Source organism: Acomys minous, assembly GCF_964271855.1.
Source record: "Acomys minous genome assembly, chromosome: 19".
Taxonomy (NCBI): Eukaryota; Metazoa; Chordata; class Mammalia; order Rodentia; family Muridae; genus Acomys; species Acomys minous.
In genome coordinates this window covers 49,187,391-49,214,130 of record NC_140499.1, presented here as the reverse complement: position 1 = coordinate 49,214,130, position 26,740 = coordinate 49,187,391, and the positions used below count along the sequence as shown (strand labels likewise).

At 38.3% G+C, this 26,740-nt stretch overlaps 3 protein-coding genes across 4 annotated transcripts in view; 2 read left to right on the top strand and 1 right to left on the bottom strand.

Moving 5' to 3' along the window:
* SERPINI1 (serpin family I member 1) overlaps positions 1 to 6,552 on the bottom strand; it is an 84,643-nt gene extending 78,091 nt beyond the window's left edge. The window contains exon 1 of one of the 2 annotated variants that reach the window (XM_084768739.1): positions 6,408 to 6,552. The gene's annotated coding sequence lies outside the window, so the exon portion shown is untranslated. The remainder of the gene's footprint in view (positions 1 to 6,407) is intronic. The other variant, XM_084768740.1, reaches the window with a different exon arrangement.
* On the top strand, positions 1,495 to 7,517 carry LOC311589786 (uncharacterized protein; the record flags this gene model as incomplete). Its single annotated transcript, XM_084768444.1, has 3 exons — positions 1,495 to 1,539; positions 6,567 to 6,992; positions 7,116 to 7,517. 3 exons carry the CDS (start codon positions 1,495 to 1,497, stop codon positions 7,515 to 7,517), a joined length of 873 nt encoding a protein of 290 aa, XP_084624570.1.
* The window catches only part of PDCD10 (programmed cell death 10), a 39,933-nt gene continuing 20,394 nt past the window's right edge, over positions 7,202 to 26,740 (top strand). Inside the window, exons 1-2 of the mRNA XM_084768741.1 lie at positions 7,202 to 7,344; positions 24,829 to 25,045. Coding sequence (XP_084624867.1) covers positions 24,950 to 25,045 — 96 coding nt within the window. The 5' untranslated portion in view covers positions 7,202 to 7,344; positions 24,829 to 24,949. The remainder of the gene's footprint in view (positions 7,345 to 24,828; positions 25,046 to 26,740) is intronic.

Genomic DNA, 26,740 nt, shown 5'->3' with positions numbered 1-26,740 from the left:
AAGGCAGACACTGTGTGCTGGAGTGGGTGGAAGTCACTGGTCAGATAGCTTGGATGGTTTAAGCCAGGGTCTGTTGTTTCTGTCCCTTGCACTGCACTTCAAGTTAGCTAGCCCATGAACTCCTGTGGGTATGCCTCTGCCTCCAACCTTGTTGTAGGAGCACCGAGCTCACAGACCTGTAAAGCTGTTAGCTTGATGTGGCTATTAGGGATATGCAATGCAGTCCTCAAGCTTGTACAGGAGGAGGAGCTGCTGAAAGTCGGCTCTGTCTATGTAACAAATTAGGGAGCAGCTTGAACTAGTGAGGTCTGTCTCAGAGAACTATGCCTGAGTAGCTCTTATTAACTCTTTTTAATTTTATAATGCAAGTATATGTGTGGATACATGTATGTAGGTAGGTGTGTGTGGCACACATACACGAGGGCCATGAGAGTATATACAGATCAGAGGACACCTTCCTGGGGACAGGTCTCTCTTCCACCATGTGATGAGAGTCCCAGGAACCTAACCTGGGTCACGAATCTTGGCAACAGGTATCTTTAGCGGCTGAACCACCTCCGTGGCTCTAGTGCTTTACAGGAACACAGAAACCTTGAATACAGGAAACAAACCATATACTTTTCTGACAGATTTCATTTATGCACCTTTTTTGTAAGACCTCATAATTTTTTAAGTTTTCTGAATTACCTGAAATAAAAAATACAACACTATTATGCAGCTCCAAGAATATTTTATACCACTTTCATGTGGTAGTACATGGTAGAGTGCTTGCCATATATGATTTAAACTGCTTTGTAGACAGATTAAATGATTTAATATATGCACACAATTAAAACATCCATGGAGGTAAACAGAGGCTTCTTAAGAAGAAGGCTGAATATACCTCATATACACTGTTTGCTTCAAAGATTTTAAACTGCCATGTGAGGTGTATAATAATTAAATGCTTCAATAGCTAACTTGATTCAAGTGAGTGTCAAGTATTACGCTTTCTAATAGTATAATATTTCATATTTACTTCTTAATAGCATCCTACTAAGAGATGGAAAAATTAAATAAAATAAATTACTTTTTTAATTCAAACAGAGTAAAAATACTTATAACCCAACAAAGTTTTGACTATCAAACAAAATAAATTAAATACAGGAATTTGTCAATCATTTTTTTTTTATACTTCTAGCTAAGATCAAGTGAAGAAAAATATGAGACTTTCCTCTTCTCATTTCAAAACAACAGAAACACAAAAATAAAAACAAGATGCCAGGAAAGAGATGGATGAGAGCTGAGAAAAACTCACTGACCCCTAAGCTGGGGCCATTTGAGCCAGTTACTGGTAACTCTAGTTTGAGATATGTCTAAAAAACAATAAATACTCTTTTAAAAAAATGATCTTACTAACCCAGAGTAAATTCTCAGTCTGCTTACCACATCAATTACAGCCCAAGGGAGGAGTTCTAAGGACTTGGTCCTAGGCTAAAGCAGAAGGGCGCTCAAATGGTAGCTGCGTTGACATACTATATAAGCGTCCACAGCCAAATGGTACAGGCCAGTACTGTGCAAGATCTCCAAACTCATCCTTCCTCGTGACAACTCCACGGCAACACACACGTGTGTCATTCGTGTAAATTAGTCTTACTGTGGCAGCCTTGATGTATCCATTCTCTTGAAGTAGAACAAATGTTCTTTTTTAAAGACCAAATTCTAGTGAAGATGAAGCCTCATATTACATGTACTAATTTTTCAGTAAGTATTTCTATAGGTAAGAAAAAATACGCATACGTAGACACAAACCCACATGTATTTGGGGGGTAGTATTGTTAAAGGCATCTTTAATACAGGAGAATTCTGGAGACAAGGAGAAGAAGGTCTTCAAATGGCATTCCATGAATGAATTCTTAACTAAAGCATATACCAAGTTAGACTGGAGTTAATGGCAATATTTACTCTGTTCATTCAGAAATCTAACAAAAGACAACAATGATTATTCTGGGCACAGTATAGACAACTGTAATGGCAGAGGGCTGAATTCAGTGCTAAAAAAGACATTTAAGAAAAATGAACTTTCTAATTTAAATTGTTTGTAAAATGATAAACTAGCGTGCCAAATAGATGCATACATTATCACTACTAAATATAGACTATGTAGAAGGCCCTTAGCATACATATATAAGCCAGTGAAATTGAGTATGAGTCCGAGTGATCTGGAATGTCTGATGAGCAAGACAATTATGAACTCAGCTAACAATACAGAGCACAGCGCTAAGCATGTGACTGTCGAAAGAATCAGAAAGATTCATCATCACTTCTAAGCTAATTTATATCAGTATGTTAGGCAAACAAAAGCCAGCTAAATAGCTGCTGTCATTAATTTAATTATCAAAGAATTGTGTATAATTAACAAGCATTCACCAAGTATCTAAAATTAAGAAGAAAAAACTTAATAAATTTAAAGTCTGAAACAAACCAAATTAATATTTTTGTAAAATGCCAAGTCAAAAGTATATAACACTCTTTATATGCTTAAATAATGCAGGAAGGATCTCTTTCGTCCTTATGAGAGTAGGGTGGAAAAAATTACTAGAGAAACAGAAGAACAAATTTAGACTTACACAATTAAACTTGGTATTAAAAGGAAGACATTAGCAAAAGTATTCCTCAAATGTTTGAAGGCAAATGCAGGCAAGCCACAGGTTTCCCTGTACGGGAAATGTCCACCTTGTGAGCATCTCCTGGCAAAACCATGCCCCTCAGCCAAAGTCCCTCCCTCTGGAATGAATTTAGAAATTGTACACAAAATTTCACAGCCCACAAAGTCTGAATCAAATCTGGCCCCAATAAGCACTTCTGCATAGTATTCAGAACTATTATACAGCAGCCATTTGGTGGGATCAAATACAAATGTCTCACAGTATATACCTTACAGTCCTGGGCAACATTTCTAATGAAGCCAGTAGTTACAGTGCAGCTCCCTTTTGCTGACTATGGCAGAATTTGCTCAAGATCAACATGAGATAGAAAAGAAGCACCTGGTCTGGAGAACCTAATGTTCTAGCTTCAAGATCCAAGCCTAGTGGCATAGGTCCCAAACCTCAGTTCCCAGAGAAGCTAAGGCAGGGCAATCAACATTTCAAGAGCAGCCTAGGTGCTTTGGAACATCCTATCAAACAAAAGCAAAAGACCGAGAGGATTTCAAATTGCAGATGTTATGAGTTAATAGCTCAGTGTGAGAGGACCTAGCATCAACACTCAGTACCGACAATGACAATAAAAACATAATTCCCTTCGTTTATGAAATGATTACTTATACATCCTATAAAATAGAAAAAAACACAATTACCCAAATTTTAAGGATGAAATATCAACAATATTAGCTGTAAGAGTAAAAAAGCAAAACAAATCCTTAACTGAACAATCTAGTATTTAACCTTAGAAATTTTTGTAAAAATCTAAATATATTGGATCATGTTTATATTGATTGCTTAAGTAAGAGAATAAACATCACTTAAGAGAATAAACATCACTTTAATTTTCAATTCTTTTAAAAATTTTGTCCAAAAATACTACCATGAGTGTATTTGTTCTGCCTTTATAACCTATAACTGTTCAAAATTTAATGTATTAATGACTTTAGTGACTCACACATGTAAAACAGTCATGTTTACACTGTGGATATAGGCCTGTAGAAATTAATGTTTGAGAAAGGAAAGCTGTACTCCTTCTTATGTATTTAATTTAAAAAATTAAGCATCTTTTTTCTCATGCCAAGGGTATGGCTCCCAAGCATTTTAAAAAATATCTATTTCCTTGTCTCCCATTCACTCGAAAACCATTTGATCTTGAATCTATAAGTACATTTTTCTGTTGTGTCAGACAGTCTCCAACAGTCCAGCTAGAAATGTATTCCAAGTCAATTTCCTTTTCCTCAGTAGGCTTAGAATCAGAATTTTAAATTTAAAGGAAGGTCCAAATGATAGCAAAATTAACCATGTCTTTTAGCTAAAAGGGAGTCATCTTCTGAGCAGTTCCCATCCAAGATTGGCAGGATAAATAATCTGCTTTATATCATAGCTGATACTTTATATAAACTGAATGACCTTTCCCAACACTAACCAAGAAAAGACTTCAGGTTATTTGAAATTGAATGTAAACATCAACCAAACTGGATGAAGAGTTCAGGGTGAAAAATAATTGTCCAAGTATGATACACTAATGATTTGTTCTCAAAGAGAAACATAGTCTTCCCAAATTGACACAGGAACCCAGTCTGGCCCACGGACATTCTTAAAAGGATACGGTCTTGAAAACAAGAAAAAAAATATAGCTACTTTACAATCACAATCTCCTTCCTTCCTAATGAGATTGTAATCTTAGGGCATCTCAGAGCCTAAGATGTATATGAATAGATGAGATTCAGAATACATCTACCTTCCAGCTGTTTCCATGTTAATTATCCTCTATCCATCCTCTTACTTATTGACTGATTTCCATCAAAATTCTTTCAGAGGGTCCTTCTAATAAAGGCTCAGAAAGAACTTCATTGCCAGTCACATAATTAACTGTTACCATTCTGAGGAAGAAATAACCCAGAGACAACAGGTTCCAAATGAAGCAGCCGTGGAGCCTACTTTGCACCTACATCACCTACATCGAAAACAACAAGGGCAGGCACAGTCTCTTCTAAGACTTACTAAACCACGGGAATATATTTTCTCTCCTAAAATCATTATTTGGAGATCACATCAGCCAGATGGCTAAGTCGATTAACACAACAGGTCTCCAGTAGTGCACCAAAGACAACATCCATCCTTACTGTGGCAGCTAAGTTTAGTGGCTTCTGCTGCTTTTCCTGTCTTACGAGAGCTTTGCCTCTTCTCATACATGATCTGTTCAGTCTAAGCCTAGATCTTTTTTTTTTTCAGTTTTGTTTATTTTTACTCATTCTGATTTGCCTGGGTACCCAGTTTCTTTGGTGTGTGAGAATGAATGTGGTAGGGAAGGATGTCATTAACTTAGTGAAGGACATTTCTCATCAGTGCCAGCACCCAGTAGGATGTCCTTTAAGCAATGGAGAGAATACATTTGAGCCACTTCATTTAAAAAAAAAGGCATTTTGTGTGTAGTAGCAAAACAAAACTCAAAATTCTTAAGTAAATCAGAATAGCATGACAACAAAAGAAAATAGAAGGTAATTACTGGATCTTACTGACCCTTCCTTTAAAATCTACAGTACGCTGACACCCTAAACTGTCACAATAGGGGCATTTGAGAGCAGAATATGCTGCAGAATGCTACTATGATTAATAGGCATCTAATCTGGGGCACTATGCAACGACAAGAAAACAGACTAAGCAGGTAGATTATTACTACTTTTCTGAAACGAAAAGGCTGTAATCTGTCCTAGTTACAGAGGTAGGGTCAACTATTCGCTTCGCCAAGAATTACAACATAATTCCATCCATATGTATTAAACTTACATTCAAAAGAGTACACATGCAATGAGAATGAACTATTATTCATGATACTATATATCTCTAAAACCAGAACCCATTATAACATACTGAAGATTATCATTTTACACCTACTCTTGTCAAAAGAGGAAAGCTCCTCCACACAGCTTCCCTTGTACTCCTGTTTAAAGAAGAAAAAAAAAAAAATATGGACAAACGTTACCGGACACAAATGAGAGGATAAGGAGCAGCGATGAAGTACACCATATGTTCCTGTTGCCGGCTGAAACCAGGTCTTTGTTTCAATATTCCAGCGGCAGCAGGAAGGCAAACTAGATACCCACTCGTTTAAATGTGTTTTCTCTCTATTGCTGGCAAAAGTTATACTTATGATAGGTTCAGCCCGAACCCATCCTAGCCTGTTATTTGCTTCTTTTACCCAAAGCGTTTGCATTGGAACCTGCAACACAATCGCCCTAGATAACAGGTCCCAGGCAGGACGATCTGATAAGCCAGCACAAGCCGCAGGCACAGAGGAAGACAAAGTTGTTTTCCTAGTGAAACAGTTCTGAACTGATTCTGTATCTGTGAATTTAATTTAATTAATTAATTTTTTGCTTTTTTACCAGCTACGCACCTAGCTAGATACCGTCCACCTGGTCTTCAAGCAGGGCTTTCTTCAATCTTGCGATCTCCTACACCAGTTTTAATGGTGCAACTCAAAGCAAAGCCCCTAACCGCGCCCTGAATACCTCAGGCTGAGTTAACCTTTTGCTTTTTTTCCCTCCTTACCAAAGTCCAAAATTGTACAACGTTCCTCTGAAAAGGTTTGTCCCGCTATCCTAAGCCAATTGTAGCACTCTTGTCTCTGCCCTGGCGTTCCTATTGTCAGATGCCTTCTTTCCGGGGGTCGGGGGGGGGGGCGGTGTGCAAACGCCTGCAAGGGGCGCCCACGCTTACCTTCCGCACACCTGCAATCCCGACTCGGGATGCTGGAGAAGATGCTCAGCAGGCTGCGATCGCTCAGGATCCTGCTCCTGCCTCTCTCCGGGGGAAACTACAGACCAGTCTGAGCCCAGGCGTCTACTGAGACACAAGCTCCGCCTTCCTCGCTTCTAGTTGGCCGAAGCTCCGGCTGTGGCTCCTCCCTCTGCTGCCTGCGTAGAGGCAGCTGCAGGCGGCGCGAAGCAGCCCGCACTGGAGCGAATATCTCTTAGCTCCTGGTTCTCTGGCCGCTCGTCCTCGGGCATTTCCCTGCTCTGCCATCACACCTGGTGCCTCCTCAGGCCTGGCTCAACCCTCTCCGTGGGCTGGCTCAGTGCACACCCGGGTGGGCTGTCCTCGGGGAGCACCGATGTTTCAGACCGGGCAGAGCCCACCCCTCCAGTCCCTAGAGGCTTCCTAGTCGCCTACCCGCGGACCCAGCCCAGCCTCCAGTCACTCGCCACCTCGGGTCCCCCGCCCTTTTCCTTCCACCCTCCCGCGAACACCGCCCATCGGTGGGCTTGGCGTCTGCCCGCAGGTCTTGCATCCTTATTGGTGCAGGTGAGAGCCGGCCCCACCCTCCCTCCGTTTCTGGGCACTCTCTCTTTCTCCATCTCCCCTCCTCCCTCAAAGACAGGGAACTCTTTTCCTATTTGCTAGAAGTGTCCCCACCTATCGCCCTAGGCGTCCTCGCACGTCCTTCTGGGAAATGTGGTCTTAAGACGGCAGGCAGTGCTGACGGAACTGGCAGGTGGAACTACGAATCCCGTCGGGTCTTGCGCGACTCCTGCTGGGCAGGATTCCGGACAACGCCTGGTTCCTCTCGGGTCCTTCCGGCGTCGCCGGAGTGAATTGATCCGGGAGTTGAAGAGGGCTCCAAAGGTGGGAACTCAAGTCCGTTCCTCAGTTGCCGGTAAGGCGAGCTTTCTCGGTTCGGGTCCTCAGGGTTCCGCGGGCAGCCAGCGAGGCCTGGGGTCAGGCGGGGGCCGAGGTGGAAGCGCTGGGGCTGGGCACTGGCCGGCGGGGCGGACGGGCGGGGAGCGGGGCCCTTTGGGCGTCAGCGAGGTCTCTACGCGAGCTGCGTAAAGCTGGTTTGTAAATGCCGCCTGCCGGGCCCGGCCCGGCGCCTCCAGGAAGTCCGCTGTGGGTGCGGGCGGAGGGGAAAGGGTGAGGTCGGCCTCCTGGGTCCCCGGCGACCGAGGGGGCGGATGTGCTGGGGTGGGGTCCCCGGCAGGTGAGGCTGGAGCTGGGCCAGGCCTGAGGAGAGCGTGGGTGCCGAGGAGTGGGTGCTCCCGGTGTGACTGGGGTTATGCCCTCTGAGGGAAGAGGAGAGAGCCTGTGTTGACAGTTCCGACTCCGTTCCAGTTTCCTGATGTGGCCTCTCTAAGGGGGGGGGGGGGGGCAATTCTCAACTAGAAAGGTTTGCCCATTTTAACTTTAATACGTCAGCTAGATGTACTTCTGAACTGTATAGTCCAAGCGCTTTCACTTTGGGATGCTAGGGAGGAAACTGAAGAAACAAATGACGTGCCCAAGGTCACACAGATCTTGTGAGTCCAGTCCGCTGGAAGTTCAGGTTCTGACCAGAGGCGTCTGCTTAGAAAGAAAAGAGTGGGGAGGTGGGTGGTAGTGCTCGAAGCAAGATAGAAGTTGCAAAGTAGTGTGTGTATTTCTCAGAAATGTTTGTCAAGTGAAGAGTTAGTTTGTTGAAGTGGAGTAAAATCCGTCCCGAAGCATCCTCTAAGCTTTTGTCAAAACAGGAAGGATCATTTTCCTTTAGATATTTTTACCCCCTTTTCTGAGATATATTAAATGATAACACTCAACTTCCACATGCCATTTTAAAAAGATAGATAGTATTTACCAGTATAGCTTAGTGTTGCCATTAAGAAAGTAACCGTTTTCCCTTCTATTTTCTTATCATTTCGAAAACAAAGATAGTACGGGTGAAACTTTCACAAAACTTACTGCACACATTTTAGTGCTTTCATTAAGTGAACATTAAATGCAGAATCATGGAGAAATTATAACATGATCATTACTAGAAATGACTTTTTTTTGTCTTACATTACTACTTTTCCCTCATTTTCTTCACTCCATGTGTAAGCAGTAAAACCAGGCATTTGTTTATTTTCTTTTTCTTGCCAATATCTGTGAGTTTTAATTCATTCCGATTTAATGTTAAAGAATGAAAAAAAATAATGCTTCTGTATTGAGTGAAAAGCAATGTACCTGTTCCAAACCAATGACTAATTATAACTGATAGATATTATTGGATAGTTTTTAAATAGAATATAGGAGTTTTATTGAAAACAATATTTCATCATAAGATTATGCCCATAAACATACAAATGTATGGTTTGCAGGCTTACTATGTGAATTAAAATATTATACATAATACATACTGTAAATAAATATACTATACATTGAATGTTTTTGCTTGCCATAATTAATATTAACTGTTCCTTTGTCTTTGTTTTTGTTTTTTAATGCAAAGTCCTTCTCTGGGATCAGAAGACGTTTTGCTTCTTTATGGTTCAGTTAATATGGTTTTGTTTTACTGGAACCTTCAAAGTAAAATGGGTGGTATGTTAGCCTAAAGTGAGACAAAATCAGGAATAACATGACAGCATGCATAAAGCAGTTCACAGTAAGGAAAGAGTCACTAAACAAAGATGAAATGATGTGGAGTTAACAGGTTTTGAAGTAGACTAAAGGGGTGTATTTGAGTGGGCCACATAGAAGTCAGTGCTGGTAAAGCAAAAATGCCAATAAGTTTTCTAGATAACAGTGTGGACATTTGTTGTTTTCTGGGAAAGGTATGTAATGAGTTTTAACTGGCATGCAGCTACGTGGTTTTCAGGAGGGTTTTTTTCTTTTTTTTTTTTTAACAAAAAGGAAAAAATAGCTTTTGTCTTTGATTCACTCCTATTTTAAATACCTCTGTATCTCTGAGGTCCATTTTAATTGTAGCATTTCATCATGATTGTATTGCTTAGATAAACAGTGTTACTGCTCTATTTAAGATCCTTCATTTTTTATAGTTAGAACTGACAGAGTGATGTGTTTTACCTACAGGGTTCAGCCCTCAATGCCCACATTTGTTCTCTGAAGGAGACACTATCTATCCTTTGCAGGACTTTGGAGGACTTCCTTGTACAACCATCTCTCGTAAAGGGTAGTCTGTAAGAACAGAGGCTGTGTATTATTTATCTTTGTAATTTGGTTGGTGGAATGAATTGAGTGGCTACAGGGAATAGAAAGGGCTGGTTAAATGACTTGCCCAAGGTCATATGACCTGTAACAGTTCAGGTTATAATCCAGGTCTGTTTACTGTAGATATCTAATATTGGGTTCAAAACTTTGATTACTTTGTGTAAGAAAAAGACTGACCATTACAAATGTTCAAATTGCCACTACCATCTCATTCTGTTTAATGTCACTGATTTGTCCTCTGTTTCCCCAATGGCCCCAACAGCTACTGCTTTTTCTCATATAAGTTTCTCCCTGAATTCCGGACCATTTTCCACCTGTCCCATTTCATCTTCCCTTTTCCAGTGTGGCCAATCCCTTCAAAGCCTAGCTTTTTTGACCCTCCTTCATCAAACCAGAGTAGATTCCCACTCTGTCTTCCCCATATTCTGAACTCTACTGACACTATCACAGTAGGAACTTAATATTTCTATACTGATTTAACAATATTTTATCATCTCACTAAAAGTTATCTGAGCAAGGCCTTCTCATTTGTTTTGTCTTGGCTTACCTCTTATACTATTTAGCATAAAGTCAGTGTTCAGTAATTATTTGCAGAGTGAAAGAGTAAATGTATATATTCAAGCACAGTTCCACTAGCACCATGCTAGGGACAGAAATATAGAAACGAATGATGCATCTGCTTCCTTTCTTATAGCCAGATGAAAGATATAGGAATTTTCTAATGAGTGAAAGCTTGGAAATTTAGAACAGATATAAAGGAGTTATGTCAGAAGTTTAATGTAAATTGTAGAAAGGTACTTTTTCTTGGAGATCTCTGAAGTTTAGATAAGTCATTTCTTTGTGGAAATATAAACGTCTTTTATTTTCTTTTACAGAAAAATTTCTGTGTAACTTGCCATTGCTTGTTTTTTTGTCTTCTTTAAAGGAAGCAAAGTTCATTATAACAAAATACAGACATAGAAGAAGCTTTTAATGGACTCAGGTCTTCCCTTAGATTTTTTTCTTTCTTTCTTTTTATTTTTTCACGTATTTATTCATTTAACTCAGAAGAATGCAATTCAATTGCTGAAGTCTTAGATGACTGAAGTCAAGGTGTGAGTCTAGACCTGACTCCGTGCTTCTTTGTTTTTCGTTGGTTGTGTTCTAACCAGGACTAATACAACCTTGGGAGAAGATGATTTTGGATAACTAACTTTCTAATTTCGCGGGGAACTTAAATATTTTGCACTGCTTAAAAGTTATATCTAAGTTTATATTTTACTGCTTTGAATATATGACACTGAAGAGATTAAAAGTGTTTTTAAAAGTTTGCAAGAAGAACTTTAATGATATAGTAGGCTTGATTTTTGTTTAGAAACCAAATTCTATAATTTTTCTCAGTACCATACTAATATAAGATACACTTAACATCTTTGAATTATGTTACCTTTACTCATGCATCTACTTACTAGTATACCTACCAACAGAATATTGTGATTGCTTTCAATTTTGATGATGTGGTAAGGCTTATTAATCATGTTTTTGCTAAATTCTAAGCTTCCTCGGGACTTTTTAAAAGTTTGTCCGAATGTTATTTGAATCTTCAATAAAAACTTCCTATTTACCTCACATAATGCAGTTTGTAGAGATTAAGGTATTGTTTATATGTTGATAGAATATTATGGTTGTTATGATATAAATTTTTCTTCTGAGATATATAGAAGATTATAATTTTTATACTTCACTGCATTAGAAATACTATGAGTTTCAGATTTAGGGTAATAGAATATGTATACACATTCGTAAAAATAAAAATGAAAAGCACTTCTGATAAAGTAATTAGAAGTAATTTATTTGTTGAAGTTTAAATTAGTTTCATAGTTCAATTTTATATAAACAGGGATTGTTATTTAAGCTACAAAACACACCTTGGCTGGCATCATACTAATAGTCCTATTTTTCAAGGCCACTTTTATATTTGGAGAATAGAGGAACCCATTTTTTAAATATGTAAAAGGGATTTAGAGCTATGTACTTTCCTTCTTCAGTTGCTTAGAATATGGTTAGTTACTTTAGGGATGATGGGAGCAAAAGGATTTTATTATCATTGTTACACTGAATTATTTGGGTAAGCACTGGAAGTTAAACTCCCTTTCTTTAGTCAAGATGGTTCCTTGGTAACAAGTTTACCATAGATAAGTCTAAATTGTAGCGATCCCTTGATCTATTCACCTGCGTATTTGTTGAGTATGAAATTGTCTACTCTGGAATGACCGGGAATGGCCAGTGTCCATGTCAGTTTCACATGTCCACGTACAATCCTTACAACCACCATAAGAGGAAAACACTCTATTATCCCCAATTTGTGAACAAGGAAGTTAAAATGGAGAGAGATTAAATCCTTTGCCCAATATCACAGAACTAATATTTGTTTGGAATTAGCTTAGGAGTTTAGTCCAGGCTGCCTCGCTGGAGATACCACACTTTCAGTCATTTCAGTAAAAAGATGTTTGTGGTTAAAGGCTTGCTTGTACCATTACAGTTGCAGTTACAGAGAATTTGGCCACAAATGCCGAGATAATTGGGGCATAGTTATATTTATTTAATAAGCAATTTACACTTAAAAATCTATGGGAGCCGGGTGTGGTGTTGCGCACCTTTAGTCCCAGCACTTGGGAGGCAGAGGCAGATGGATCTCTATGAGTTCGAGGCCAATCTCGTCTACAAATTGAGTCCAGGACAGCCAGCGCTACACAGAGAAACCCTGTCTTTAAGAACCAAATATATATATAAATAAGTAAATAAATAATGTCTATTTGGGAAATTCACACAGCAGCACAGCCAGGACTAGCATACCACTCCTACATTATTACACCCAGTTTTTCTCTTTCAGTGAAATAGATTACTTTCCTTTAGACTGGCAGGTTAAGTGTTTGATTTCCTCTGCAGATGCTGTTGTGAAATGTCTATTCTCTGGTATTATATATTATAATTCATCGCTGAAAATTAGTTCTGGAAGCTGCTAAGACTGAGGATCTGTCTGAGTTCTGCAGGGGAATAGCAGACCTTTTTCTTATCTCAGTCTGAGACTTGTGTACATGGAAAATTGGAACCACTGACCTTCCCCAAGTAGATGTGGCTTACTAGATGCAGGAGAGCTCTGTTTTGTCATTGTTTCAGTGACTGTTCATACTGTTCCTGCAGACTGTTCATTTTCAAGGATTGGGACTGACTATATCTTCAGCTAACATGTTGCTGACTTAGACCATATAACAGGTGCTAGGAAATAATGCATAAATCTTTTCTGGAATTTATACTTGAGTAGGTAGAGAGGAAAGGAGATGTGAAGATTGTTTCATTGGTACTTACACGTTTTAATATGCAGCCCTTCCTGTGCATCAGTTTGGTAAGTAGGAGCCATAGCTAGTATGGAGGGACAAAACATGCTTTCTCTAACTGGCCATCTGGCTCTTGGTGCTGAAATGGCACTTTCTGTCTTATTCACCATCCTGTCTTAATTTGGATGACCTGGAAATCCAGCTGTGATTGGATTGCAGGAATGACAAAAGCTTAAAATGTTAAACCCCTGTTGCCTTCTCATACTTACGTAAGGTTGTACAACAAAAGGTACTTGAAAATGTTAAATGAGTCAGACCTGGCCTCTAGGCAGCAATGGCTCTCTTTAGCACTTTAAATTGTTGCAAGAATGTCTTAATTTAATTCCGAAAGATTTTGAATAATGCTGTGGCCTTTTAAATCAGAAATACACATGCTTTTATTGATGTTAAAATTGAGTTTGATAGCGTTGAGATTTTGTATGTGTTCTTACAAATGAATTAACAGTTTTGCAAAGTGAAGGTTACAGAAGAGATTATGAATACCATATAGATAGCTATCCTATTACCTGCTTGGAACTAAGACCATTTTGTGTTTGAGGTAATGTCGAATGGCATCATTGAGAGAGAACCTTGCCTTCATTAGCACCTAGTGTTAAACAAGAGAGCCAGGGGCAACTTGTTATTTGCTGCTACAGATTCTATCAATAGTTAGTGTACCTTGTTGTGGTATAAAACATCAAATAAGGAAAAATAGTTTTCTTGCATATTGTAGAGAACCTTACCTCTACATTTAATAAGTAATTTGGAGTCATTAAAGCAAAGAGTAGGCACCTAAGATGAGGGAGTTGGTACAGAGCAAATAGACATGGTCCAGAGTGCTCTTGTAAATTTAGAGGTCAGAAGCAGACACCAAAAGCTTTTTTATTTGAATTTCTAAGATACTTAAGAAAAAAAGAGTCTTAATGTTAGGTTGGTGACATTAAAGGAAGAGATCACAGATACTAATCAAAAGGAAACAGCCATGCTTTAATTAAACACCAAGTGACCGTTCATCTGAGCACTTAATTTATGAGCTTCTACATCGAGAACTTTATGGCCAGAAGAGGATCATGGTTAAGAGGGCAAATTATTTAATTTGTTCACATTTGATTCTCTTTACTTAGTGGAGTAGGAAATAAAAAGAATTACGGTAAGAAATTTGTATTATTCCGAAAACCGGTGATTTTCAAATACTGTAGAAGCCAGTTGCTGTTTGTTTTCTTTACTCCTATTTCCCAACAATCAACTGATCTCCAGATCTGTTTGTCAACTTTTGATAACTCTAGATTTTTACCTTTATCTTCACTTGGTCTTTGATCACATCTTAATTTTCCTGTGCTATCCAATCTGATTCTAGGACACAGCTTACTTTATTAAGCTGACCTGTCATTAAGAAAATAAAAGTAGGTTGTGGTTTTTGTGAATTTTATTTATGTTCATGTGAATGGTTGTTTTGACTGCATATATGTCTGTAGCATGTATATGCAGTATGCACAGAGGCCAGAAGCCTTTGGATCCCCTGGGGCTGTAGTTACAGATGGTTGTTAGCCACCATGTGGGTGCTGGCAATGAAACCCAGGTTCTTCAGAAGGGAGCACCCAGGGCTCCTAATCACTGAGCCATCTATCTCTCCAGCCCTGAAAATAAAAGTAGATTTAAAGACATTATTTTAAATGATTTTAAAGTTCTTTTAATGGCCAAATTCATTTTGTGTCTCTTAACTGAGAGTAAATTCCTGTGAGTGTCATGAGTTTTCATGACCAAAGTAACTTTTGCCTCCCTTTTGGCAAATGAGAGAGTTTTGAAAATGGCGTGTCTAAATGGTATGACATTGTTGTAATTAGCATTTGATCATTACAGTGCTATGTATAGGCAGTATAAAGAAGACAAGACAGGGAAGACATCTGAAGGTGGCAGGGTTACTGGAGACACTAATTCACCTTGTCTTTGCAAGTTAGTGTTTGTACTCTCATCTAGTTTGTCCTACCCTCCTCCTCCCAACCTGATGCTGTGTCAGGCTCATAGAACTTTGATGAAATTTCTCTATGTGAAGTAGATGTTTATTGGATGTCAACTACTTCATTAAGTATTTTAAGTCTACTTAGTACTCTTAACAACCCTGTAAGGTGGGAACTTCTAATTCTAAGCATTTATCTTCTGCTAGCCACAGCAGGAAAACATACTTCTTAGCACTTCATAGATTTCTATATTGAATTAGTAATTTCCCCAGATACATTAGACATCGTATAATAATTTACTTTAAGTTTAGGCAGAGATACCAAATTAAAAATCTACAAAGTCACATCTTAACTACGATCCTGCCTGCTTACATCTGCTGACAGTTTTCGGGGGCTCACAGCAGCTCTTCCCCGTGTGCAGATTGAGCCAGAAGGTGACACACAGAATGAGGCAGGCTAGCTTGCATTTCTTTCTGTAAGCAACAAATACAATGGGCCTTGGAAGCACAAGCTCAGTAATGTATTTGGCTAACACATTAACAACAATTCTGATTCTGAGTTGTGAAAAGTTGAAGACAGGGCTTGGTATCTATAAGGGCTATTTTTCAATCTAAAGTTTTAGAACTTTACCAGTTAACTTTCTTAACTGCATCAGCATCTATAGCAAGGAGTTACTGGCTAGAAATTGAGAACTGGTACTTAGTTATAGAAAAGTTTGGGTCTACATAACCTATGCCCCCTTAACCTTACCGTGAGGGCCGCTCAATTATGTTTTGTTTATAATGCATAAGTTAGTAATTGTAGAGTAATGACTTTGATTTTGAGGAGAGATAGATGTGTCAGGGCTTCTGTGAGAGGGAGGGACTAGCAAGTTTTAAATGCTTAATTAACTTATTAAATGAAAGAATAGTTTGTTGTTCTATTTCTTACACACATATATGTCCAGGGAGAGATAGGAAGGTTTTATTTGTAAAAAGAAACTCTGTTTTCTTGGAGGTTTAAAACTACCATCTTTACCAGCTTTTCCGTTTTCAAGGTCCTTGATGCCCAAAGAAAGGTGGCTGTGGAGGATGCCTGATGTATCCCAAATTACATGCACATTTCTCCACTTAACCATAATTGGTAATATTAATTACTATGCCTCATACGCTAACATATCTGTAATAATGAACTGTATATTCACTGCAAACCAGGAAGTTAGATGCTGTTAGCATTTATATGAGACAACTGTGTTTTTGAGTATCAGCACTCGGGATGTTCCCAAGTATATCTGCAGCACTCTGGCGTTCTTGTCCTGTTGGCAATATTAATTTCAAATCTGTCCTTCTCTATAACAAATTACTTGAGATAAACAACTTGGCTGTAGTCCATGGTCTCTTGACCCCAGTGCTTTGGAGATAGAAACCATCATGGTAGGAATAAAATAACTCACCACAAAAGAGACAAAACAAGGAACAAGAACAAGAAAGAGGCTTATGATTTTAAAATATTTAAGGACATAATACATTTGACCAAAAACCATTCTATAATACAATGGTGGGACAGGGAAAAGGTACCCATTTCCATTCCAAAAGGAAGAAATTGGGAGACTGAAAGGAGTGATGAGCACCTGGGGAACCCAGCAAAGCAGACATCAAATTCTAAAGCTCTGCTTCTGTACCTCGAGCACACTGGCAGAATGTAGGCTTCCCAGGGCTTGCATGGTTCTACTCCGTGAGTCTTGTTAGTTACTGTCCCCATGGCTGCTTTCTTGGAGTGACTTTCATGCTTCCTGTAGTTTGACCTTATGAGTACTGCGTGTCAGTTATTCCTTACCAAGGACTCCATTGTAAGCTTCAGTTTGGGTCTTACAGCCTACTTCTCCACTGCTAGGATTACATACAGGTGGGCACATGGTACCTTTTTTTTTAAATCCCCGCTACTGTGTCCTTTGGCTACATTGTTACACATGCTCTTTTATTTTATTTATTTATTTATTTATTTATTTATTTATTTATTTTTGCCAGGCTTGGAAGTTTTCACATTTCTGTCTGTTCCTTTTGCTTCTGATTATCATTATAAAGTTTGCCACGGGTAATATCTATTATTTCCCTTCCTGACTTGCTTTGCTGTCCTTAAATTTCCTTTTTCAGATAAACTCCATTCATACTTAAGCTTGGTTCTCCTTACAGTGCCAGAGAGTGGACAAAGTGCATGCCTCTCCCCACTCTGCTGTGCTGTGACAAGGATAGTTTCTAGTCCATTTGTTAGTACGTTCTTCACTTTCATTGGTACCCTAGTCAGCATGATTTCCTTTATACATCCTTGTTTTCTGATATGACATAAGCATCCTTCACTTTACATTAGTTACATCCTTCCACTTTATATCACACTCTGTTCCACTGTTCTTTTGAACTTTTCAAAGCTCTCCTTGTAAAACCTGTCCTACATTCCTCCACATTTTGTCTCATATGTGGCTGTTGCCAACAGTTCCATTTCTGGGTACCAATTCTCCATGTTATCTTTCTTTTACTATAACATCGTATTTGAGATACTCAATTTTGAAAGAGAAAAGGGGTTATTTCAGCTCAGAAATGTTGGAAAATTTGGTTCAGCAAAGGAGCGCTCCTAAAATTTAATTAAGTAGACTGGACTTTCCAGGGAAGTGAGATATCATTATGGCATGTGAGCTTTTCTGGAAAAATTAAAGAGGTAAAATACAATGCTTAGTAACTTAAAATTTAATAAAAAGATGAAGTTTAGCTTGTGTAATACTTCATTTTTAATATCTTTTTAAAGTAGTGCCTAATTATCAAACATAAAGAAGAATCTAATTGACAGAGTTAGGTGACTTGTTCACACACAACATGATTTAATCAATAATAGAATTTGGGCCCATGTTGCAGACCTTATTTGACTTTTCTCCCTAGCTTTCTGTATGAACTATTTGATATTATGAAATATGTATGTATGCACATACATAAACACACGTAACAGCAGCATAGCGTCAAGGTGCTATATATTCCTTGTATTAGCAAGATATTGTATATGTTCCTAAATGCAAAATTCCATAGCAGCTCCATAATACAAGTATATTCTGAAGCTTTTAAGCTCATTTTTATCTAAGTAGAATTTCCTGCATACAGTATTCCTCAGTCTTCTTTCTAAACCTTTTAGAAAAATTTAGCTCTTTACTTAGAGTGGCTGTATCATTTTGACATACCCTAAAAGGTTTAAAGGTCATGAGAACAAATTAGAGCATTTCTTCTTTGTGAAGTGGCTACTGTGATCTGTACAGTTCTGGGCTTGGGGGGAACTAGTTTCTCTAGGTCTGACCAGTAAGATGCTTGATAATTATGAAGAGAAAGCAAAGTAGCCATTTGAAACTGAGTCAGACAGTTCTTGGAGAAGACCTCTATGCTAGAACTTGGAAATAATTTTTATGTTCTGTTGAGAGTTATTTCACTTTCTGAACCTATAATACATACAATAATGGGAATGTTACACTTTTAGGGAACTAAGACGCCCCAAAAGATACAATATCACCATCTGTTTCTGATGGAAAAAAGGAAGCTGGTGATAAACTGGAACCTTGTAAAGCATGCTACACAAGCCAAATAACTTCATCTGACATCATTTTACCTGTATCCCCAAGGCTGGTCTAGCAGCTGAATTTTTTATTTATCCACTGTTGTTTGTTTGTTTTTTGATAGCAGTGATTCCCAGACTTCCCTCTTCTTGACTCATCTGGGTTATCTGTTAAATTGTAAATACCTGGATTCTGAATGAGTGACCTGGGAATCAGTATTCCTAATAAGTTCTGAAATAGTTGGTGATGGCTTAGATCTACCACTTGGGAGCTAAAACTTTCAAAGAAAAAGATTTACTCTCTGATAAAAGCTTCTTGGCCCTTTTGGTCTTGCTTGTATGTAAAGCAAAGTTAGACAGTGTTGGAAATTCTTGTACTTAGAGAATCTTGTTAAGCATGAAATGTTGTTGGACATGGAGATGCACACTTTTATTCTCACCACTTAGGCAGCATAGGTAGGCAGAGCTCTGTGAGCTAGACACGAGGCTGGTCTACAGAATAGTCCCAGGACAGCCAAGACTGCTTAATGAGACCATGTCTTAAGAAAATACAGCAAAATACATGCCACTTGTGCCTTCATAATCTAACAATCGGTCTAGTGGCCATAATATAAAAAGATATTAGACTTTGTAATATCTTACTGTTCTAGTTTTGTATAAATTGTTGTTCAAATTTTGATTTTGCTTGCAGTTTCTAATGTTATATTGTCTTAATGTAATGGGAAGGACTTGGGATAACTAAAATGAAAGTAAAAACTGGTAAATAGGACCAAGTGTAGAATTTAATAGGATCAATTAGGTTTCTGTGTTTGCTTTTATTTGACTAAGCTTGGTAGTTGAAGAGTTATTAGCAAGGGTGAACTTAAATATTGTCTACTTATTTCCATTATTCATCCAAGATTTGCTCTGTGCTATCTCTAAAGTCCTTATGTAGAAAAGAAATACGCCTGAATTGGAATATAGCACATAGACTCTGTACATGCTAGAGTAAGGTTGTGTTTGGTTGGGTTTTAAATGAAACTACAGAAGTTATTTAGGAATCCGTTTTCCCCAAAGAAGCGTACTCAGATCAGTTCCAAGAACTTCTGTTTGTCTTTTCCTTTTGTCCATTGTAAATAGTAATAGCTCTAGAATTATCTCTCAGGTCCCAGATGGAGTAAATTGAGTCTGTTTCAGGAAACCCTGAGATACTTCAGCTCTTCACATGAGCAGACTGCACTTGGTCAGGCAGAGCAGGACCCCTGAAGACTGAGTTTGACAGTGGAAGTGGCCAGCAGTCCATTTTATACTTATTTATTCTTAACAAGTGGTAATTATTTTAAACTCATATTTCAAGATGAGTTTTCCTGTATTAGAATTTAATGGTACTATTTGAATATTCAGGGAAATAAGAGGGCATGCGCGAGAAGGTCAATTTGTATTGGAGTCCTAATAACATCATTACATTCGTTTCTAAACAAAAGTTGAAAGTATCTTTTGCCAAGGTTCTTAACATTTAGAGCCCTTGGTGGGAGTTTGTTTTCATTGTTATTTATTTCTTCTATGGATGCACAGCAATACACCCTAAAAGCTCATTTTGAACTGAACAATTTCCCTGAAGCATCACAATAAAGAGAAACATAAAGCCATTCCTGATAGCTTCATACTGGATCAACAGTATGGGTGGCATTCTTCAGGAGCATCCACGTTACTTTTTGAGACAGTATCTCTCACTGGGACTTGGGGCTGCTTACTATAATTTGGTTAGGATAGGCTGAGGTTGGCAGTGTCTGGCTGTCTGCATTTTCCCTACTCTGAAATTACAAGTACATGTACTGTATAAATGTACCATATTTCTTTATCCATTCTTCGGTTGAGGGACATTAAAAACAAGGAAATCTTGAAATTTGCAGGAAAATGGTTGGACCTAGGAAAGATAATCTGTGTGAGGTAACTCAGACCCAGAAAGGCACTTATGGTATATACTCATTTATAAGTGGATATTAGCCCAACATATATGTCCTCTGAGAGACTCCACCCAGTTGGGGATCAGGACAGATACTAGGACTCAAAGCCCTGAGTGCTGAGACTGGGATGAAAGAGTAAGGGGATGGAAGGACCAGGAGGGATCAGGAGCGTCACAGGAGACAGACCTTCAAGGCCAGCAGATATGGACAAAGGAGGACCTGCACAAAGTGATACACCAACCAAGGGCATTTTAAGCAGAAAACCTAGACCCTCTGTTCAGATGTAGCCAATGGATAGCTAATTCTACATTGGCACGGGGGGTGGGGGGTGGGGGGTGCGGGACGCTGCCACTGAACCTCTGACATGCACTCTGGTCCCCACAATTTGATCACTGCCTCTTGGCTGGATGGCCTTGTGGGCACTCAGAGGAAGGAGACACAGGCTATCCTAATGGGCCTGATAGGCTGTGCTAGACAGTGGGGAGGAGCCCCCCCCCCCATCAGAGAGTTCTAGGAGAGGAGAATAGTGGAGAAGAGGGAGGGCGGGTGGGAATGGGAAGATAAGAGCAAAGGGATAGCACTCTGGATGTAATGTGAATAAATTATAATAAACAAACAATAACAAGTACATGTACCTTTTTATATGATTTTTGTATGGTTGGTGGGGATTGAACTCAGGTACACAGATGGTGGCAAGTACTTTTCTAAGTTTAGTTTTTATGATTTATGGTTTTATTAGGAAGTACATGTGATAATGGGTAAATCACTATGCAGTGATAATTTGTATTGATTGTCCACCTGATTGGGTTAAGGAGCACCTAACAGTTTAGTAAAACACACTTGACTATAATATATCTGTGAGCATTTTCCAGAGTAAGTTAAGGGGAAAATCTGCCCAGACCTGTTTATGTGGGCAACATGGTCCCATAAGCTATGGGCCCATATCAGCTACACTGGAGAAAGGGAGATCCTCTTGATGCTTCCTGTCTACCCTACTGTACCTTCGGGGTAGACTGAGACCTCCAAAACTGAGGCAAATAATCTTGCAAATTGCTGCAGTTACAATAAAGCTAACGCACACATTAATTAGCTTTTGGAGACTTTGTTTTTTTTTTTTTTTTTTATTATGAGTAGAATGTGGATGAGATTGTTTCCAGGTTTGGAATTTAGAATCTGGAATCTTCAGTTATCGGTATATGAGGGACCATTTCTCACTCCAGAAACGAGTACCTTTTAGTGTGCCATGACATGGCTGAAGCTTGCAACTCTCCAAGGAAGGAACCTTGTCAAAACAAGGTCCTTAGGATTCAGCTCAGTGGACCCTTCCTATTTAAAAAGCAGGCTTTTGTTGGCCTGGAATATGTGTAGATTGTCCATGATACCATTTCCAGTGGAGAAGCATGTAGAAGGAGTGACAGAAGCACATTTCAACTTGAATTAAATTTGGCAGAATAATTCTGAATTTTAAAAGTCTTATTGGAGCCATTGATGGCTATCTCATGCTATTGGAGCTATAAGTGGGTCCAGTTTGTAATGTGTTTCTAAAAACAGTTCTGTTGTAAAGTGTATATGGGAACATTTATCATAGTAACAATATTAAAAAGTTTTTAAAGAGCTGATAATAGTACATTGTTAGTTTGGGAGGAAAAACTACTTAATAAATACAAGATCAAGAAAAGTCCAGCCCCACTATTTACAGAAGGTTTGAGTAGGCTTATTGTATGTATGTATGTCACCAGGAACCCTTAATGGTTCTAACCGCCTACACTGATCCCTGAACCTCTGTTGGCCTCCCTGTATTAGGTGGTGCTCATCATATGTGTTCTTAAGAGTAAAGCCAAAATGATCCAGTTGATCCCTGCTCTGTCTTTTGCCATCTCCTTTTTATTGAAATTCTTGAAAGTACAGTTTTTCTTTGTATGGGCTCACTCTAAGTTCCCACAGAGAGCTTCCAATACGTTAATATGCTGTTCTTTGAAAGATGTACTTAATTTCAAAGTCATTGTCTATGTTCCATGCCATTTGAAATGTCCAGACACCTTCTTTTCCCATTTCAACAAACATACAGGCCAGCCTTTCTTTTGCTACTCACAAGTTCATTTCCTCTTTTCTGTCCATGGCATCTGCACTGTAAGATTAAGATTATACTGTTTTTTATCAGCTGATGAATATTTACTATCATGCCTATAGGTAATCAATAAAATATTTGACAAGTGATCCTTCCTTTTATCAAATTCAGTTGCTCTTCAAGTTCTGTTTCTAGTCCTGTTTTGCTGTTCCTTACATGCTTTTTCAATGAGACCATGGGGTCTTACTCGTTAGTATTTTTTACCCTTAATTCTGTAGTTTTCATTTTCACTATTATTGCTTACCAGCCTTCTTGGTTCTAAGTTTGTTTTGTGTGATTGGTTGTTACATTTTATTAAGTAAGACTAGCTTTGTAGCACAGATGGATCTCTTAATTCACAAACTGCCTCCCTTTCCAAAATGGTGGAATTAGAAGTGTGTGGCAACATAAAAGTAGATCACCTAGAAGCATATTAAATACTTACATAGGAACAGGAAGACTTCCAGTGGTATGTATCCACGTCTGCTTGCTTAGATCTGGTCCTGTCTATGTCTTGCATTGACATATTAAGTCTGATAACTTTTCCCTTCCTGTATCAGCTCCTCTGCTCTTCCCTTCATGTTGTTTATAGCTAAAGCAATCTGTGTAAATCTATCATAGTGTGTTATGTTAGTGGTTTTCTCTTGCTGTGTAGTATAAAGTTTAGAAATTGGTTTTGGCGGTGTTCTGTAAAGTTAGGGAGCAAGGCTTAGCAAAAGGAAGTTTTCTATTTTTAAAAATTGCCAAAACCAGGGCTCATCTGTTAGCGGATGTTGAGCCTCCTCTCAATGGTAAGGGTACAGTAGAACAGTAAGCACTCAGTTTTGACAGGGAGCTGGAGCCTTTGAAGCAGTTCTTGGTCTCTCTCTCTCTCTCTCTCTCTCTCTCTCTCTCTCTCTCTCTCTCTCTCTGTTTCTCTCTCTCTCCTTCTCTCTCCCTCTCTCCTTCTCTCTCCAAACAATATAGTTTTTCAAATGGAATTTAGTTATCCAAAAGAATCTTGTAATGACACAAAAGACACATGTAAAGAATAAGGTCTACATCTTGTATTTATAGGTACTAACTGTTCGTTAGTTCAGTGAATGAGCAACTTCTGGGCTCCTTGAGTAGGTGGAGATAGAAAAGGTGTTAAACGTTTCACTTCAAGAGGTCTTTGTGCTGTGTGAGTATTAGGTCTGGATTCTGTGTGTCTGAAATCAAATTTTGGGTCTCTGCATGAACTCTCTCTGAGAATACTTACATATTTGTAAAACTGAAATGGTAATTACTGTAAATGCCTTACCCCCAAGACTAATGTGTATGAAAAGATTTTATAGTGCAGAAATCCTTTCTTTAGAAAGAACTGCTCAAAGTTAACAACTTTTTGTTAAAAATGTGTGTAATTACTATTAGTTTATGTCTAAGTTGATCAGCCTAGAAAGTAGATAATTCCTTCTTTAAGTATATATTCCTTTTTTAAATCTTTTGTTGTTTTAGGCACCCCTTTTTGTATAGCCCAGAAACTTAAGATCCCCTTAACTTAGCTTTCCAAGTGTAGGATATATTGTTAATTCTTCTTCTTTTTTTAAAAAATCTTAACCACCTACAATTTTGGATTATGTCCAATTTAGAGATTTCCAGAGTTCTAAACATCAGAGAATACCACTGACAAAGGACTATGTATGCTGTTTCCCATGCAAATTGCATTTCATATTATTTTCTCAATATTATGATTTGTCTTAAATCTTTAGTGCTCCTATCTTGTACTTCTTTTCAGGTGCTATAAATCAGTGAGCACGTAGTATAAAAAGCTTTAAGAAGTTATTTGACTTTTAATTCTTTTGTTTTACTTTTAAAATTTAGTTTCCCGTATTTCATGGTTATTTTATGATTATTATTTCACATATATGGTGTGTCATTCCTGAAGATAATCATGCGTCTTGTTCATAGATTTAATGGTTGTATATCTTGCAGTTGAATACATAATTTTTCTTGGTGTTTCCTGAAGAACTCATGCATCCATGTGAAGTAGGTTGTGGACACACTGACTTGTAAATAGGACCTAGCCGGGTTAGAATGAGGTGGTTCTTTAGTCTTTAAGGAAGAGGAAAATATCTCACTTACTAGGATAGTTTTCATGCGGAAAATGTATTAACAAATTAGCTTCTTAGTGTGATAGCTAGCACTCTATAATTTTGAAAAGAAAGTTTCTAGAATTTTATTGTTTCCCTTTAGTATAAATGCTCTTTCTCCTTTCCCTCCCACCAGATTGCTGTTCATTTTTATGTACCATTCTTAATTGCACACATACAAAGGAGAAGAAATTCTGCAGTGAATGAAGATTTCTTTGCATTTTAGCATTGCTTTTTCTACTGTAGTTGGCTTTTGAATGAGGATGACAATGGAAGAGATGAAGAATGAAGCTGAGACCACTTCCATGGTTTCTATGCCTCTCTATGCAGTCATGTATCCTGTGTTTAATGAGGTGAGTGCACATTTCAGAATTCTGCAGTTCCTTAATGTCTGCTTTATTCACTCATCTGTTATGAACTGAACTCCTTGTGTTGGCTCTTGGGTCCAGTCCATACATATACACTTGTAGAAATAAAAGCAAATATGTATGCAATTCTGAATAGGAGAGATTGGCATTACCTACAATTTTCTAAGTTGAAAATTCTAGTAAGTACAATCAAATAAGTGGGGGAAAAAAAAGAAGAAGAAATGGGTAGATGGTCTCTATTTTAGGGATCAGAACAGGCCTCACTAAACAAGACACCTATATGTTAGACTCTAAAAGAGACATACGGGTACAAACAAGTACATTCTAGCTAGAATGGCAGGCACAAAGGTCATGGTGATAGCCCTGCTTAAAAATTGATATCTGGAAGTTGCTGTTCTATTGCATCTGAAGGAGTCATGGTAGTTATTTTAGTGAAGGAATTGTCTTGAACATGATACAAGTACATTTTTGATTTAAAATAATATACTAATATATGAAGAGAATTTTAGATCTGATAAGTAAGTCCCTTAGAGGTTAATTCATTCCTTCTCTGTGATGGTTAATGGATTGAATAGTGGAATTATTTTTCTAATTGTGCATAAAATTAATATCTACTCTGTGTGCCCTATCTCTAAAGTCAGTGGCTTTAGCCTAAAAAATATTAATAATCCTTTTTGTTGCACAAAACCACCAATCTTAATGTTGCTAAGATAGCTGGAAGCCATTATGAAAATGCCAGTGCATGTTAGTGTTATTCCGTAGACTAAACTCCATTTGTCTTTACATTATTGGTGTTGATGCACTGGTCTACTTTGTGAGCCTAAAACTTGGAGGCAGTAGAAAATGATTCATCTAGCCTCTTGACAAACTATGCGTATATTAAATATCAAACACTACCAAGTAGTATCAGGTTCAGAGGACTTCTAGCAGAATTCAAAATGGTGGTGTAGGTAAAAGTCTCTGTCTCCATTACATAAAAGACTCTGGAGGCAGGGGATTTCAAGGCTAGTAATATTATGAGTCAGTATCATCAGAAATTCATCTTCTGCTTTTCCAAGTCACAATCTCCTCAGTATGTGCCATAGCTACCAAAGCTCCATCATATACTAAGTTCTTGTCTAGAAGAGGGAAAAATGAGATTTAAAGTGTTGAGTCTTGTTTTCAGTTGAGTATACTTAATGTACTGTTTACCGAAAAAGTCCCACACGAGACTATATTCATGTAAATTATTTTTAAGAACTTAATCCTCTAATCAACCCTAACAGTTCAAGAGGTTAGAAAATTCAGGAATCTTTTCTTAGGGAGGGGGTAAGCCTCTCTTGTAAAGCTTGCCCTGTGGTAGTCCCATCTGGGGCAGCTCTCAGCATGCTGATAGTTAGATCTACCTTTTTGTTGTGTTATTTGATTGCAAGTAGCTGTTACCAGAAGAAAGTGCTTCCTTGTGGTAAGTACCAACTATTTATTCACTTAGCACTGTGAGAGGCCATGAGGATAGAGGGAAAACAGGCAAGCAACATACCTGTTCTCAAGACTCCACTAGGAAACATAGCTACTTAAAGTTACTTAATTAACTTTGTATCAGGAGTGAAATAAGGAGACATCTTTAGATTAGATAAGTAACTTGTGTTTGCAGTAGTTAGAGTTTTAATTTCTTACATACTTCAAAGACCATTTTCTTAA